The sequence below is a fragment of the Sapajus apella genome, unplaced genomic scaffold (genome assembly GCF_009761245.1).
Source record: "Sapajus apella isolate SASKATOON/1434 unplaced genomic scaffold, GSC_monkey_1.0 scaffold152, whole genome shotgun sequence".
Taxonomy (NCBI): domain Eukaryota; kingdom Metazoa; phylum Chordata; class Mammalia; order Primates; family Cebidae; genus Sapajus; species Sapajus apella.
In genome coordinates, this window is record NW_022437092.1 from 172,386 (window position 1) to 185,316 (window position 12,931).

The following is a 12,931-nucleotide window of genomic DNA, read 5'->3' on the forward strand; positions in this document are numbered from 1 at the left end:
TGTTGGTCAGGCTGGTCTTGAACTCCTGACCTCAGGTGATCTGCCCGCCTTGGCCTCCAAAGTGCTTGGATTACAGGCGTCAGCCACCACGCCTGGCCTCAGATATTCTTAAGCAACAAAAAACAGACTAAGCCAGACACCAAAAAACACTATAGGCACTGGTCTCTGATGAGAGGCCCTAGTAGATAAAATTTCACATGATTTTTGCAACTCATTAGTTGGAGGATTCAGCACAACCTCTGGGATTATACTAACAGAAAATCTGGAAGCTGGTAACTGGTTTCCTCTAGACGGATGTAGTTAAGCATGACAAAAGAATAATAAAAGATATTTCACCATCCCAGCGGAAAATTTTTGAACTTTTTTTTGGGTAATGTCAAAGGAGAAGAAAAGAAGGGCAATGAGAGAATGTATTCTTAGAAAAGAACTCAATGCTATCTCTCTTGAATATTCATAATATTCCCTAAATAACTAAAACAGATCTTTTAGGAGTCAACAAAAATTATATTACCAGCTGGGCACCATGGCTCATGCCTGTAATCACAGCACTTTAAGAGGCCAGGGTAGATGGACTGTTTCAGCCCAGGAGTTTGAGACCAGTCTGGGCAACATGGCGAAACCCCGTCTCTACAAAAAATACAAAAAAAAAAAAAAAAAAAAATTAGCTGGGTATGGTGGTGTGCGAGTAGTCCCAGCTAATGGGGAGGCTGAGGTGGGAGGATCACCTAAGCCCAAGAGGTGAAGACTATAGTGAGCCATTATTGAGCCACTGCATTCCAGCATGGGTGACACAGTGAGACTGTGTCTCAAAATAAATAAATAAATGAATAAAATTACATTACCAAATCTAATAGAAGTCACAAATGTCTAAAAATGCTAAAAACCTTCTCACCAACAAAGTGACAGCTTTACAAAAACAGATAAAGGATTTTAAAACTCTAATATGCAGCACCCCATACTAGTAACAAAGAGATAAATAAAAGTGAAAAATGGTAGGAAAGCCTTGTGGAGTTTTTATTTGTCCTTGGCCCAGTCACTCCCCACCTCCATGCCAATCTTGAAGACAGCAGCCTGAGATCCCAGTGTGGAACCCTAGTCACTAATTCTAGAGAAAGCAGATCAGATGTTATTCATAAATTATTGCCTTTGTATTTTCCAATCATTCCAGGGACGATCTGAAGGTGTGAAACAAGGTTCTCTTTTCTATTTCATCTATGATGGTATCCAGTTAGGGTCAAACATAAGAAACACTGATGGGCTGTGTGTGCTGGCTCACACCTGTAATCCCAGCACTTTGGGAGGCTGAGGCAGGTGGATCACGAGGTCAAGAGATCAAGACTATCCTGGCCAACATGGTGAAACCTCATCTCTACTAAAAATACAAAAATTAGCTGGGTGTGGTGGCACACGTCTGTAGTCCCAGCTACTCGGGAGGCTGAGGCAGGAGAATTGCTTGAACCCGGGAGGCGGAGGTTGAGCCACTGCACTCCAGCCTGGCGCCTGATGACAGAGTGAGACTCTGTCACCAAAAACAAAACAAAACAAAAAAAGTGAGAAAGAAATGCTGATGAAAGGGCTGGGCATGGTGGCTCACGCCTGTAATTCCAGCACTTTGGGAGGCCACAGCAGGTGGATCACCTGAGGTCAGGAGTTCGAGACCTGCCTGTCCAACATGGTGAAACCCCGTCTCTACTAAAAATACAAAAAATTAGTCAGGCGTGGTGGTGGTTGCCCATAATCCCAGCTACTCAGGAGGCTGAGGCAGGAGAATCACTTGAACCTGGGAGGTGGAGGTTGCAGTGAACTGAGATCGCACCACTGTACTCCAGTCTGGCAACAAGAGCAAAACTCCATCTCAAAAAAGAAAAAAAGAAATGCTAATGAAAAATGGTGAAAAATATACAAACAGCCTGCAACTATGCAACTACCTGGGACAACAGATTATAATTAAGATATACATTAAGGTCAGGTGCAGTGGCTCACATCTGTAATCCCAGCACTTTGGATCACAAGGTCGGGAGTTCGAGACCAGCCTGGCCAACATAGTGAAACCCCGTCTTTACTAAAAATACAAAAATTAGCCAGGAATGGTGGCACATGCTTGTAGTCCCAGCTACTCAGGAGGCTGAGGCAGGAGAATCACTTGAACCTGGGAGGCAGTGGTTGGGATGAGCTGAGATCGCACCACTGCACTCCAGCCTGGGCAACAGAGCGAGACTCTGTCTCAAAAAAAAAAAAAGAGAGACATACATTAGATCATCTAAGTGCAAAAGGAAAAAAACTGGAGAGGATCACTTGAGGTCAGAAGTTCAAGATCAGCCTGGTCAACATGGTGAAAGCCCATCTCTACTAAAAATACAAAAATTAGCTGGGTGTAGGGTGCACACCTATAGTCCCAGCTGCTCAGGAGGTTGAGGCAGGAAAATTGCTTCAACACAGGAGGTGGAGGTTGCAGTGAGCCAAGATTGTGCCACTGCACTCCAGTCTGGACAAAAGAGTGAGACTCTGTCTCAAAAAAAAAAAAAAAAAAAAAATAGAGAGAGAGAGAGAAAATCAGCTGAAATCAAGATAAACAATTGAATCTACCCATTTGGAGAAGGGGAGAAATGTCAGGGATGAAATGGAGAAAATGTATGGAATGGAGAAAGGCAGGACTGATGTACCTGCCTTGCCAATAATATTAAAAGAAGTTTATTAGAAAAAAGAGAAGTGATATGGGTTAGAAATTCACATCACATTAAATGAAGACACAAAAAATGATTTACTTTTCTTATACCTACCTGAGGGTTACTCAAAATAATAATATCAACAATCGGGCCAGCCACAGTGGCTTACGCCTGTAATCCTAGCACTTTGGGAGGCTGAGGCAGGCGATCCCCTGAGGTCAGGAATTCGAGACCAGCCTGTCTAAAAAAGTGAAAATTTAAGCCACAAACTTCTCAGCTACACAGATGACAAAGAAAATTCTCGCACAAAATGCAATATTGTGGCGTTGATGAAAAATAATATATTTTAGCAAAATCTCTGGAACGCAGCAAAGGCAGGGCTTTAAGGGAAACTTAAAGAATTGAATGCATTTCCTAGAAAGCAACATTCTAAACTCAGTGCTCTAACCTTCCAACTTAGGAAACTAGAGAAAGAATTGCAAGATTAATGTAAATCAAGCAGAGGAAAATAACAATGGGAATAATAATACTGAAATAGCAATCAAGAAATCAATAGAAAATATCAACAAACCAATAGATGATTCTCTGAAAAGATCAATAAAATTGATCAGCCCACAGCGAAAAGTTAACACAGAAGTTAACACAGAAAAAAGAAAGGCCATCACTGCTAACCCTCGTGGACATTAAAAGGACCATAAAAGAATATTAGGAAGAAATGAATGCCCGCATAGTTGATAAATTACATGGATTGGACCAATTCCTTAAAAGACAGGATTGGACCAATTCCTTAAAAGACACAGTCTACCAACCTGGGATGCAAGTGGGGGTAAAGGGGGGAAGGGGTAGGAGGAGGGGGGCTCCCAATCTGGTTCCATCCAGTTCTCCCACTGCCCCTGCTGTGGGTCTCAGCAGCTCGAGTGGTGGGAGGAGTGGCAGCTGCCAGGCAGCCCAGAAGGCTCTAGGTGTGCAGCGGCCTGCAGCCATCCGGCACGTGCCCTCCCCACTGCCAGGGTGCCCGTGAGGTAGGTCAGCTCCCTCGAAGGGGCCACCAAGGAAGAGCCCAAGACGAGATCAGTGCCATTGTCAGCTAAACCTCCTGCAAAAGTGGAAGCAAAGCCAAAAAAGGCAGCAGCGAAGGATAAATCTTCAGATAAAAAAGGACAAACAAAAGGGAAAAGGCAGGCAAAGGGAAAGCAGGCCGAAGTGGCTAACGAAAATAAAGAAGATTTACCTGCAGATCATGGGGAAACGAAAACTGAGGAGAGTCCAGCCTCTGATGAAGCAGGAGAGAAAGAAGCCAAGTCTGATTAATATCATAGACCATGTCTTATCAGTGGTCCCTGTTCTCCCTGCTTGTACAATCTGGAGGAATATTTTTTATCAACTATTTTGTAAATGCAAGTTTTTTAGTAGCCCTGGAAACATTTTTGAGAAGGAGGGAATCCCAACTTATCCCATTTTTTAAGTGTAAATGTTTTTGTTTTTGTTTTTGTTTTTGTTTTGAGATGGAGTCTCGCTCTGTTGCTCAGGCTGGAGTGCAGTGGCACGATCTCGGCCCACTGCACCTTCCACCTCCCGGGTTCAAGTGATTCTCCTGCCTCAGCCTCCTAAGTAGCTGGGACTATAGACTCTCCCACCCTCACACCAAGCTAATTTTTTGTGTTTTTAGTAGAGACAGGGTTTCACCGTGTTAGCCAGGATGGTCTCGATATCCCGACCTCGTAATCCGCCCACCTTGACCTCTCAAAGTGCTGGGATTACAGGCGTGAACCACTGAGCCCGGCTGTAAATGCCATTTTTTTTTTTTTAAGAGGTGAAATCATTTGCTGGTTGTTTATTTTTTGGTACAACCAGAAAATAGTGTGGGATATTCAATTATGGGAGGCTTTGACTGTCTCAGGTGACAGTTTAACATTCCAAAGATGGGGGGTTAGTTTTCACAGCCTATAATACAAAGCATATTAAATGGTAAAATGGAGTCAGTCCTGCATTTAATGTATTGAACATTTGAAATTACTTCTATTCCCATGTTGTTTTTTCAGAATTGTTTCCTAAAGAAAATCGTTCATTGATCATGGCTCTCCCTGTCAGAATTGTGTGCATTCTGTAACTTCTTGGATTGTAGTAGTCCTGTTTTCATAATAACTTTGTTATTGTGCTGTGAAAGATTAAACATTTGAATATGTAGTATATACGCTACTCAGTTGTGAACTGCTGGGAGTACGTAACAGCTTATCAACAAGTAAAGATGGCCGGGCGCTGTGGCTCACGCCTGTAATCCCAGCTCTTAGGGAGGCAGAGGCGGGAGGATAGCTTGAGCCCAGGAGTTCGAGACCTGCCTGGGCAATATGGCGAGACCCCGTTCTCCACAAAAAGGAAAAAAGCAAAAAGACAAAAAAAAAAAAAAAAAAAAAAAAAGCGTAACAAGTAAAGATACTGGTACTTGATAGCCTCTTCAGGAAAATTTGCTTCCAAATTTTAAGCTGGAAAGTCATTGGAATAACTTCAAAAAGAATTTCAATACATGGCTTTTTAGATTTTCATCCCGTATGTTAAGAATTGTGCACAAATTGAAATGTCTGTACTGATCTTCAACCGAAAAAATCTCAATTATGAAAGAATAAAAAAAAAAAGACACAGTCTACCAAAACTCACAAAACTAACACAAAGTAATATGAATAGGCCTACATCTCTTGAAGAAATTGAATCAATAAATAATAAATTACCCAAGAAAAAGGCCAGGATGTTTTCACTGGTGATTTATGGCAAACACTTATGGAAGAAATGATATCAATTCTCTACAATGTCTTCCAGAAAATAGAAGCAGAGGTAATACTTTTCTTTTTTTTTTAAAAGACAGAGTTTCACTCTTGTTGGCCAGGCTGGAGTCCAATGGCACAATCTAGGCTCACTGCAACCTCCACCTCCAGGGTTCAAGCGATTCTTCTGCCTCAGCCTCCCCCGTAGCTGGGATTACAGGCATGCACCACCACGCCCAGTTAATTTTGTATTTTCAGTAGAGATGGGGTTTCTCCATGTTAATCAGGCTGGTCTCGTGGATCTCAGGTAATCTGGCCACCTCGGTCTCCCAAAATACTGGGATTATAGGCATGAGCCACCACGCCCAGCCAGCAGAGGTAATACTTTCTAATTGATGTTATAAGGACGGCTGGGCGCCTTGGCTTACATCTGTAATCCCAACACTTTGGGAGGCCAAGCGGGGGCAGATCAGGAAGTCAGGAGATTGAAATCATCTGGCCAACATGGTGAAACCCGTCTCTACTAAAAATACAGAAATTAGCTGGTTGTCGCAGCGCACGCCTGTAGTCCCAGCTACTCAGAAGGCTGAAGCGGGCGAATCACTTGAAACCGGAAGGCGGAGGTTGCAGTGAGCCAAGATTGCACCACTGCACTCCAGCCTGGCGACAGAGGGATACTCCATCTCTAAATAAATAAATAAATAAGGCCAACATTGCTCTAGTACCAAAACTAGACAGACATTATCGACATATCTCCACCATGTGAGGACATAAGGGGAAGATTGCCATCTTTAAATGTGGAAGCGGGCCCTTACCAGAGATCTGACCTGCTTGAGCTTGGATTCCCAGCCTCTACACCTTTGATAAATGAACAAATGTTGTTTAAGGCATGCAGTTGATGGCAATCTGGTATAGCAATCCTAAGTAATTAAGACAGGTAGGCTCTTTCTCTACCACACATCAAGGCTTTGAAGTCTATAGTAATCAGGAAAGTATGGTGTTAGCAAAGTGATGGGTACAAAGTCCAATGGAAAACAGCAAATTCTGGAACATAAGCATCTATTTAAGGTAAGAGAAACTATGGCACAGCAGGTATTGCCAGGCAGTGATACAAATGACAGCCACTTCAACACAAAGAACAGGGACAAATTGTTATCTCCAGGAAAATAATCTTCTATCCAACACCTCCACATACAATAATCAACTAATTACAAATCTGCCTGTTTTCATGAATTTTTATTCACCCTATGTTACCTCAGCTTCCATTTTGAATATGGTTCTACCTTTCTCCTACCAGAAAAAGTACTTTAAGAGCCTTGACACAGTATTCATTTTTCTGTAGTCATCATGAAATAAATTTTTTTCCAGTTTATTTTCCCTGGTATTTTCTCTGCTCAGCTCTGAAATTCCATTTGAGATCATTCAATTAAAAAAGAAAGAGGGCCGGGCGCGGTGGCTCAATCCTGTAATCCCAGCACTTTGGGAGGCCGAGGCGGGTGGATCGTGAGGTCAAGAGATTGAGACCATCCTGGTCAACATGGTGAAACCCTGTCTCTACTAAAAATACAAAAAATTAGCTGGGCATGGTGGCGCGTGCCTGTAATCCCCGCTACTCAGGAGGCTGAAACAGGAGAATTGCCTGAACCTGGGAGGCGGAGGTTGCGGTGAGCCGAGATCGCGCCATTGCACTCCAGCCTGGGTAACAAGAGCAAAACTCTGTCTCAAAAAAAAAAAAAAAAAAAAAAAAAAGAAAAAAAAAACAGATCTGGGAAACTTATAGTATGACAGAAAAAATAAACAAGAATTTTTTAAAGGCATATAGGCCTAAATGTATATATTTTGTTTTCTGAAATCCAACTCTCTCTTGTCCCTTTAGAAACATTATCTTCTCTATCAATCTCTAAGGTCAGAATGCATTTTACAGCTAAGAAAAAACTGAACGGAATGGAGTGAACAAATCTTTTCCAGGTTGACAACCCCAGGGAGGGACAGTGCTGACTGGAACACAGACAAGTTTCATTCAAGGGTCAGGTCAGGTCCTCCTGTCACCTGGGACATCCCCCACCCCATGCTGCTCACTGAAGTGCTTAGTGACCACTCCCCGCCCCCAACCACTGGACACTGCACTGTGTGCTTTCAGGCTCTTGCACCATCTCACTCTGGTACGTTATCCTTGACCTTTGGGATAGTTTTTCTCGCTTCACCAGTCTAACAGAATTCAAACGATGAGAATCATTTCTATTTCACCCCCTCAATACCAGCACTTGAGTGGCTGACCAGTCCTGTCTCCAAGCAATGAAAACTGGGCTTGGGGTGAGAATACTGAGTGTCCTAGGGCTTAACTTTTTAGAAGAGGATATCAGGGGAATCATCCTACCTCAGGGCATCCAGCTCTTCCCCTGGGAGGCCCCACCCCCACACCTCAGGCTGTCCTCTGGGAAGAGTGACCCAGGGGCTGTTATTCACTACACCCTCCAAGACAAGGCTGCTGTATTCACTTAGTGCCAGCCCCAGGCAGTTATCAAAGCCAGCACCAGGAAAATACAGCGTGGGCTCAGGACTCATCACTGGGTGGTTTCCAAAGGGGAACCTCAACCCAAACAAATTCTGATAAGGTGCCTTTGCCTTGGAAAAATAAAAGGAGAAGCACAAACTTTTGTTGATGTTGTTCGTTTTTACAGCAGAGTGGTTAAACTACCTGACAGGTGGTTATTCTCTACATTCTCACATATGAAATATTCACAAACAAAAATTGTATCTTCTAAAAAAGTCATACATTGTTACCTGGGGAAAAAATGACAGCTAAAATACTGCATCTGCTTGAAATACAGCCTGGGGGACAAAGAGTTCATTATGTTGCTGTGAACTGAGGAGAGTGTGGAGTCTTAATTAGGGAAAAGGAGTCAGGCTAAGGGGAACAGGGTAAAGCAGAAAGATAAAGCAAATAAGCTAGAAATCTGCCTATCTTCATGTCCAGAGAATTTAAACAAAAGAGAATGCAGGTAAGTTACAGGTCTAACTTTTTTTTTTTTTTTTCAGACAGTGTCTCGCTCTGTCGCCCAGACTGTAGTGCAGTGGTAGTGGTGTGACCTCAGGTCGCTGCAGCCTCCACCTTTTGCGTTCAAGCGATTCTCCTGAGTAGGTGGGATTACAGGCATGCACCACCACACGTGGCTAATTTTTGTATTTTTAGTAGAGATGGGGTTTCACCTCGTTGGCCAGGCTGGTCTTGGAACTCCTGTACATGTCTTTCTTTCTGGCCTACGACATATGGCCCAACACATGGCCTTCTTGCCCAGAAAAGTGCTTAATTCACAGACTTCCTGCTCACCATCAAACGCCTCAATTTATCAAACACCTAAGCTGACAGAGGAATGCAAGTTAAGCTCCCTGCTGCCTTGGCACCATCCATCAGCCCAAGTTCCATTCTATAAAATCGCCCGAAAGCCTCCGCTTCTCTCCTGCAGGCTCCCTTTTGCCTCCCTTGAGACAGATTTTCCTACTTGTGCTAATAAATCTGCCTTTCTCTACCTACAGCTGTCTTGGTAAAAATTCTTTTACCCCAGCGTTACGGGCCCTGATAGTAGCCGTTCCCCTGTGACAGAGAGGAAGTCAGCTTTATGAAATGCAGGGCGAACTCTGGAAGTCTAGGGATTTACTGCCAGCCCCAGAAGTTAGGGTGAGGGGATAAGGTAAGGCATTAGCCACCTGGCTTCCCAAACCTTTGAAGACAGAGGAAAACTGGTCCTATTTGGGAAGAACGCAGAGACTGAGGATCCCACAGATCACAGCGCTTCCCACCCACGAACCCCACACACAAGTGGGGATTCCCCCATGACCCTCCCGTGACCTCCCCACAATCTGGGGAAGAAACGGGGCTGCGGGAGCCGAGCTGCCCAGAGAGGGCTCCGAGGTCTCGACCGCAGTCGCCGCGCAGGGACGGGACAGGACGCCTGGGGTCCCAGCTGCCAATCCAACCTCACCCTGCGGCCGAGGGGATGGACCGAGCGCCGAGCTGCGCCAGGCGGACCCGGGTCCCAGACCCCGGAGCTGACGGCTGGGGAGGCCCGGGTTCCGCCACGGCCGGTTCTGGACGGTTCCAACCAGCCCTTCCCTGCTTTCGGGATGCCTGGCCCGCAGACGCACCATTTTCCGGCTTCTGGGACGTTCCAGAGTCCACCCTCTGCCTCCCGCTGCCAGTGCGGGTCCCAATGTGACAGAGGTTGCCACAGACGTTTCAGGGCGTCTCTCAGCGGCAGAGGCGGGAGATGAGCGAAGGGGCGTGGAGAAGACGCCGCGGGCTCTTTGAACCTCGCACTTTCCTCCGGGCACCACGCCTGATTGACAGTTCCCGTGACCCCGCCCTATGGCTCTGATTGGATAGGGCTCCAGGTCCTGCCCCTTGGGCACCGAGTAATAGAAGAAGCGATCACAGTGCTGAGTAGAGCGGGATGAACGAGTTCCAAACACAGCCCTTGGCAGGGCAGGCTTCCTCCCTGCAGTGTGACCTGATCTCTCCCAGGGAACATTTGCATGTATGCAGAATTCCCTGCCCATACGCTGCGGGCCCTTATTGCTTTTCCTCCTGGAGAAGCTGTCACACGTGTGTGCAGGTAATCCCAGACCCACGGTCCAGTGGAGCCATTCCCCTGGCGTCAGAGCAGAGGGAAGCCCAGGCCACAGAGGCCACACTGCAGCAGGAGGGAGCCTGAGGTCCACTGGTCATCAGGATTTGGGGATAAGACTCTTGGTGGTAAGGTCAAGCCTTCCTCTCACCTTGCATCTCGATCTACTCATTTTCAGCCACGGAAATAAAAACAAGTGAACGGTATTAAATATCCAATGTGTGGAAGAACTGAAATCACACAGCAGCAATAAATGAATGAATGAATGAATCAAAACAGAAAAAAAAAAAAAAAAAAAAAGCAAAACCTTGAACTAGTTCAGATAAAGCAGCCTGCTGCACTCATACTTCACAAGCAAACATCCCATTCAGGAGGCTAAACATATTCCCAGACCTGGTAGCCAGCCTCTTAACTGTTGAAATGGAACCCCAGAGTGGATAAAAACCTGGTGATGAGACTGGGACACTGAAGGATTTGACTCTGAGAGCTCAACATACTTCCCTGTGCCCTCTGCAGAGTGTGGAAATGCCCCCTCCTTCAAGACCTGCATTTTCACCAGCAGTAAAGTTTCATGTAAAGTTAAAGGGCCGGGCACGGTGGCTTATGCCTGTAATCTCAGCACTTTGGGAGGCCGAGGCAGGAGGATCACCTGAGGTAAGGAGTTCAAGACCAGCCTGGCCAACATGGTGAAACCCTGTCTCTACTAAAAATACAAAAATTAGCTGGGCATGGTGGTGGGCACCTGTAATCCCAGCTACTCGGGAGGCTGAGGCAGGAGAATCACTTGAACCTGGGAGGAGGAGGTTGTGGTGAGCTGAGATTGTGCCACTGCACTCTAGCCTGGGTGACAGAGTGACTTGGTTTCAAAAAAAAAAAAAAAGTTAGTTTAAGTTACTAACCTACATAAACTGTCAAATTCATAAACTCTTTACCCAGATTTTCCTAATACATAAATGCTAACATCTGATTTTAAGCACAGCTTCAGATTATGTGCAGACCAGCACAGGCTGTGGAGGAAGCACCAAAGAGGAGGCTTCATTTCCCTCCCTTTGCAGCCTTCAGAATGGGCTCAGCGTGGAGTCACTGGCTCCAACTCTGCTGCCCACTCCAGGTGGTTAGGGCTCAGAAAACAATACCCTAAAAAGAAGACCCTGGAAGAAGCCTCAGAAGCAAAAGGTTTTTCTCTGCAGTGGGCAGAGGAAAAACTTAGTCCCATTCTTTTTCAAGGCTAGTCATAGAAACTAGAATCTCTCCTCTCCAGGTCATAGAATCCAGAACTCTTTTCCCCTAAATCCAGGAATAAAACCTAAATGTATTACTCTTTGCATTGTCCTTGCTGTGTAAAAACTGGCCATGGGCAAATTAACTGCCAACCTTGTTTGATTGTAGGTCAGGAGTGTCCCTGGGAGTTCCCTGGGCCGCACTGGAAGAATTGTCTTAGACCACATATAAAATACACTAACACCAACAATAGCTGATGAGCTAAAAAAAATCACACACAAAAAAAATCCCTAATGTTTTAAGAAAGTTTACGAATTTATGTTGGGCTGCATTCAAAGCCGTCCTGGACAGTAGGTTGGACAAGCTTGCTGCAGCTCATAAAACCCCCCATTTCAGAGTGGGTCCTGCCTTATACCCAGAAGAAAGGAATGCATTCTCAGAAAGGCCAAGAACAATCTAGCCAGGCCCTGTTGGGTTTCCCCACTCAGTCTGTTAGTATGGGATCATACACTTTTGGTCTAATCACATTTCTACATGGCTGTCCATACATTGTTAAACCTAAGCATAAAATAGAACCATTTCCAGGCCGGGAACAGTGGCTCATGCCTGTAATCCCAGCACTTTGGGAGGCCAAGGCGGGCAGATCACCTGAGGCCAGGAGTTCGAGACCAGCCTGGCCAACATGGTGAAACCCCATCTCTACTAAAAATACAAACATTAGCTGGATGTGGTGGTGCACATCTGTAATCCCAGCTCTTGGGAGACTGAGGCAGGAGAATCACTTGGACCCAAGAGGTGGAGGCTGCATCAGCTGAGATCACACCACTGCACTCAAGCCTGGGTGACAGAGCAAGATTCTGTCTAAAAAAAAAAAAAAAAAAAAAAAAAAAAAAAGAACAATTTACTCTGTATATCTGGGTCTTCATTCTGGAGTTTCCCAGATATACACGTTAAATAAAATTTGTATGCTTTTTCTCCAATTAATCTCTCTTCTCTCCAATTAATTCAGCAAAACATCAGAGGGCCAAAGGGAACATTCCCCATGGCCGCTGCAAGAGTCTTCATGTGCTTCTCACCAGCACTGATGAGTTAAATGAGACAGAGTCCCTCAATTCCACTGTTTGAATAAGCAACTGGCAGAGTCCTGGGTTTCTTCCTGTGCTTATACATCAAGTAGAGGAAAAAAATTCTAAGATTTTTAATAGGGATTTGGAAACTGGTAAATAGACTGGGCATGGTGCTTTGTGCCTGTAATCCCAGCACTTTGGGAGGCAGGAGGATTGCTTGAACCCAGGAATTGGAGACCAGCCTGGGCAACATGGGAAGATCCTGTCTCCTCAAAAACAAAACAAAAAACCAACTGGTAAATAAACTATTATTTTTACCTTAACTTGTTATGTAAAGTAACTAATCAAACTGTCTTCCCAGATAGACTGTGATGTCTAGGGTGAGTACCACATCCATTTTATTTGCTTCTGTTCTCTTTAACAGTCTATTGAAGCCTTGAAAGTTCCAGAAAACTGGACAGGCACAGTGGCTCACGCCTAGAATTCCAGCACTTTGGGAGGCCAAGGCAGGTGGATCACGAGGTCAGGAGATCAAGACCATCCTGGTCAACCTGGTGAAATCCTATCTCTCCTAAAAATACAAAAATTAGCTG

The 12,931-nt window shown here is 45.0% G+C and overlaps 1 protein-coding gene and 1 pseudogene across 1 annotated transcript in view; one reads left to right on the forward strand and one right to left on the reverse strand.

The window, feature by feature from the left end:
- ZNF563 (zinc finger protein 563) overlaps positions 1-9,767 on the reverse strand; it is a 15,631-nt gene extending 5,864 nt beyond the window's left edge. The window contains 1 exon segment of the mRNA XM_032265792.1: positions 9,572-9,767. Within this exon segment, the coding sequence (XP_032121683.1) occupies positions 9,572-9,574 (3 nt within the window). The 5' untranslated portion in view covers positions 9,575-9,767.
- Positions 3,481-4,005, forward strand: LOC116541520 (annotated as a pseudogene).
- Positions 9,768-12,931: the final 3,164 nt, after the last annotated feature.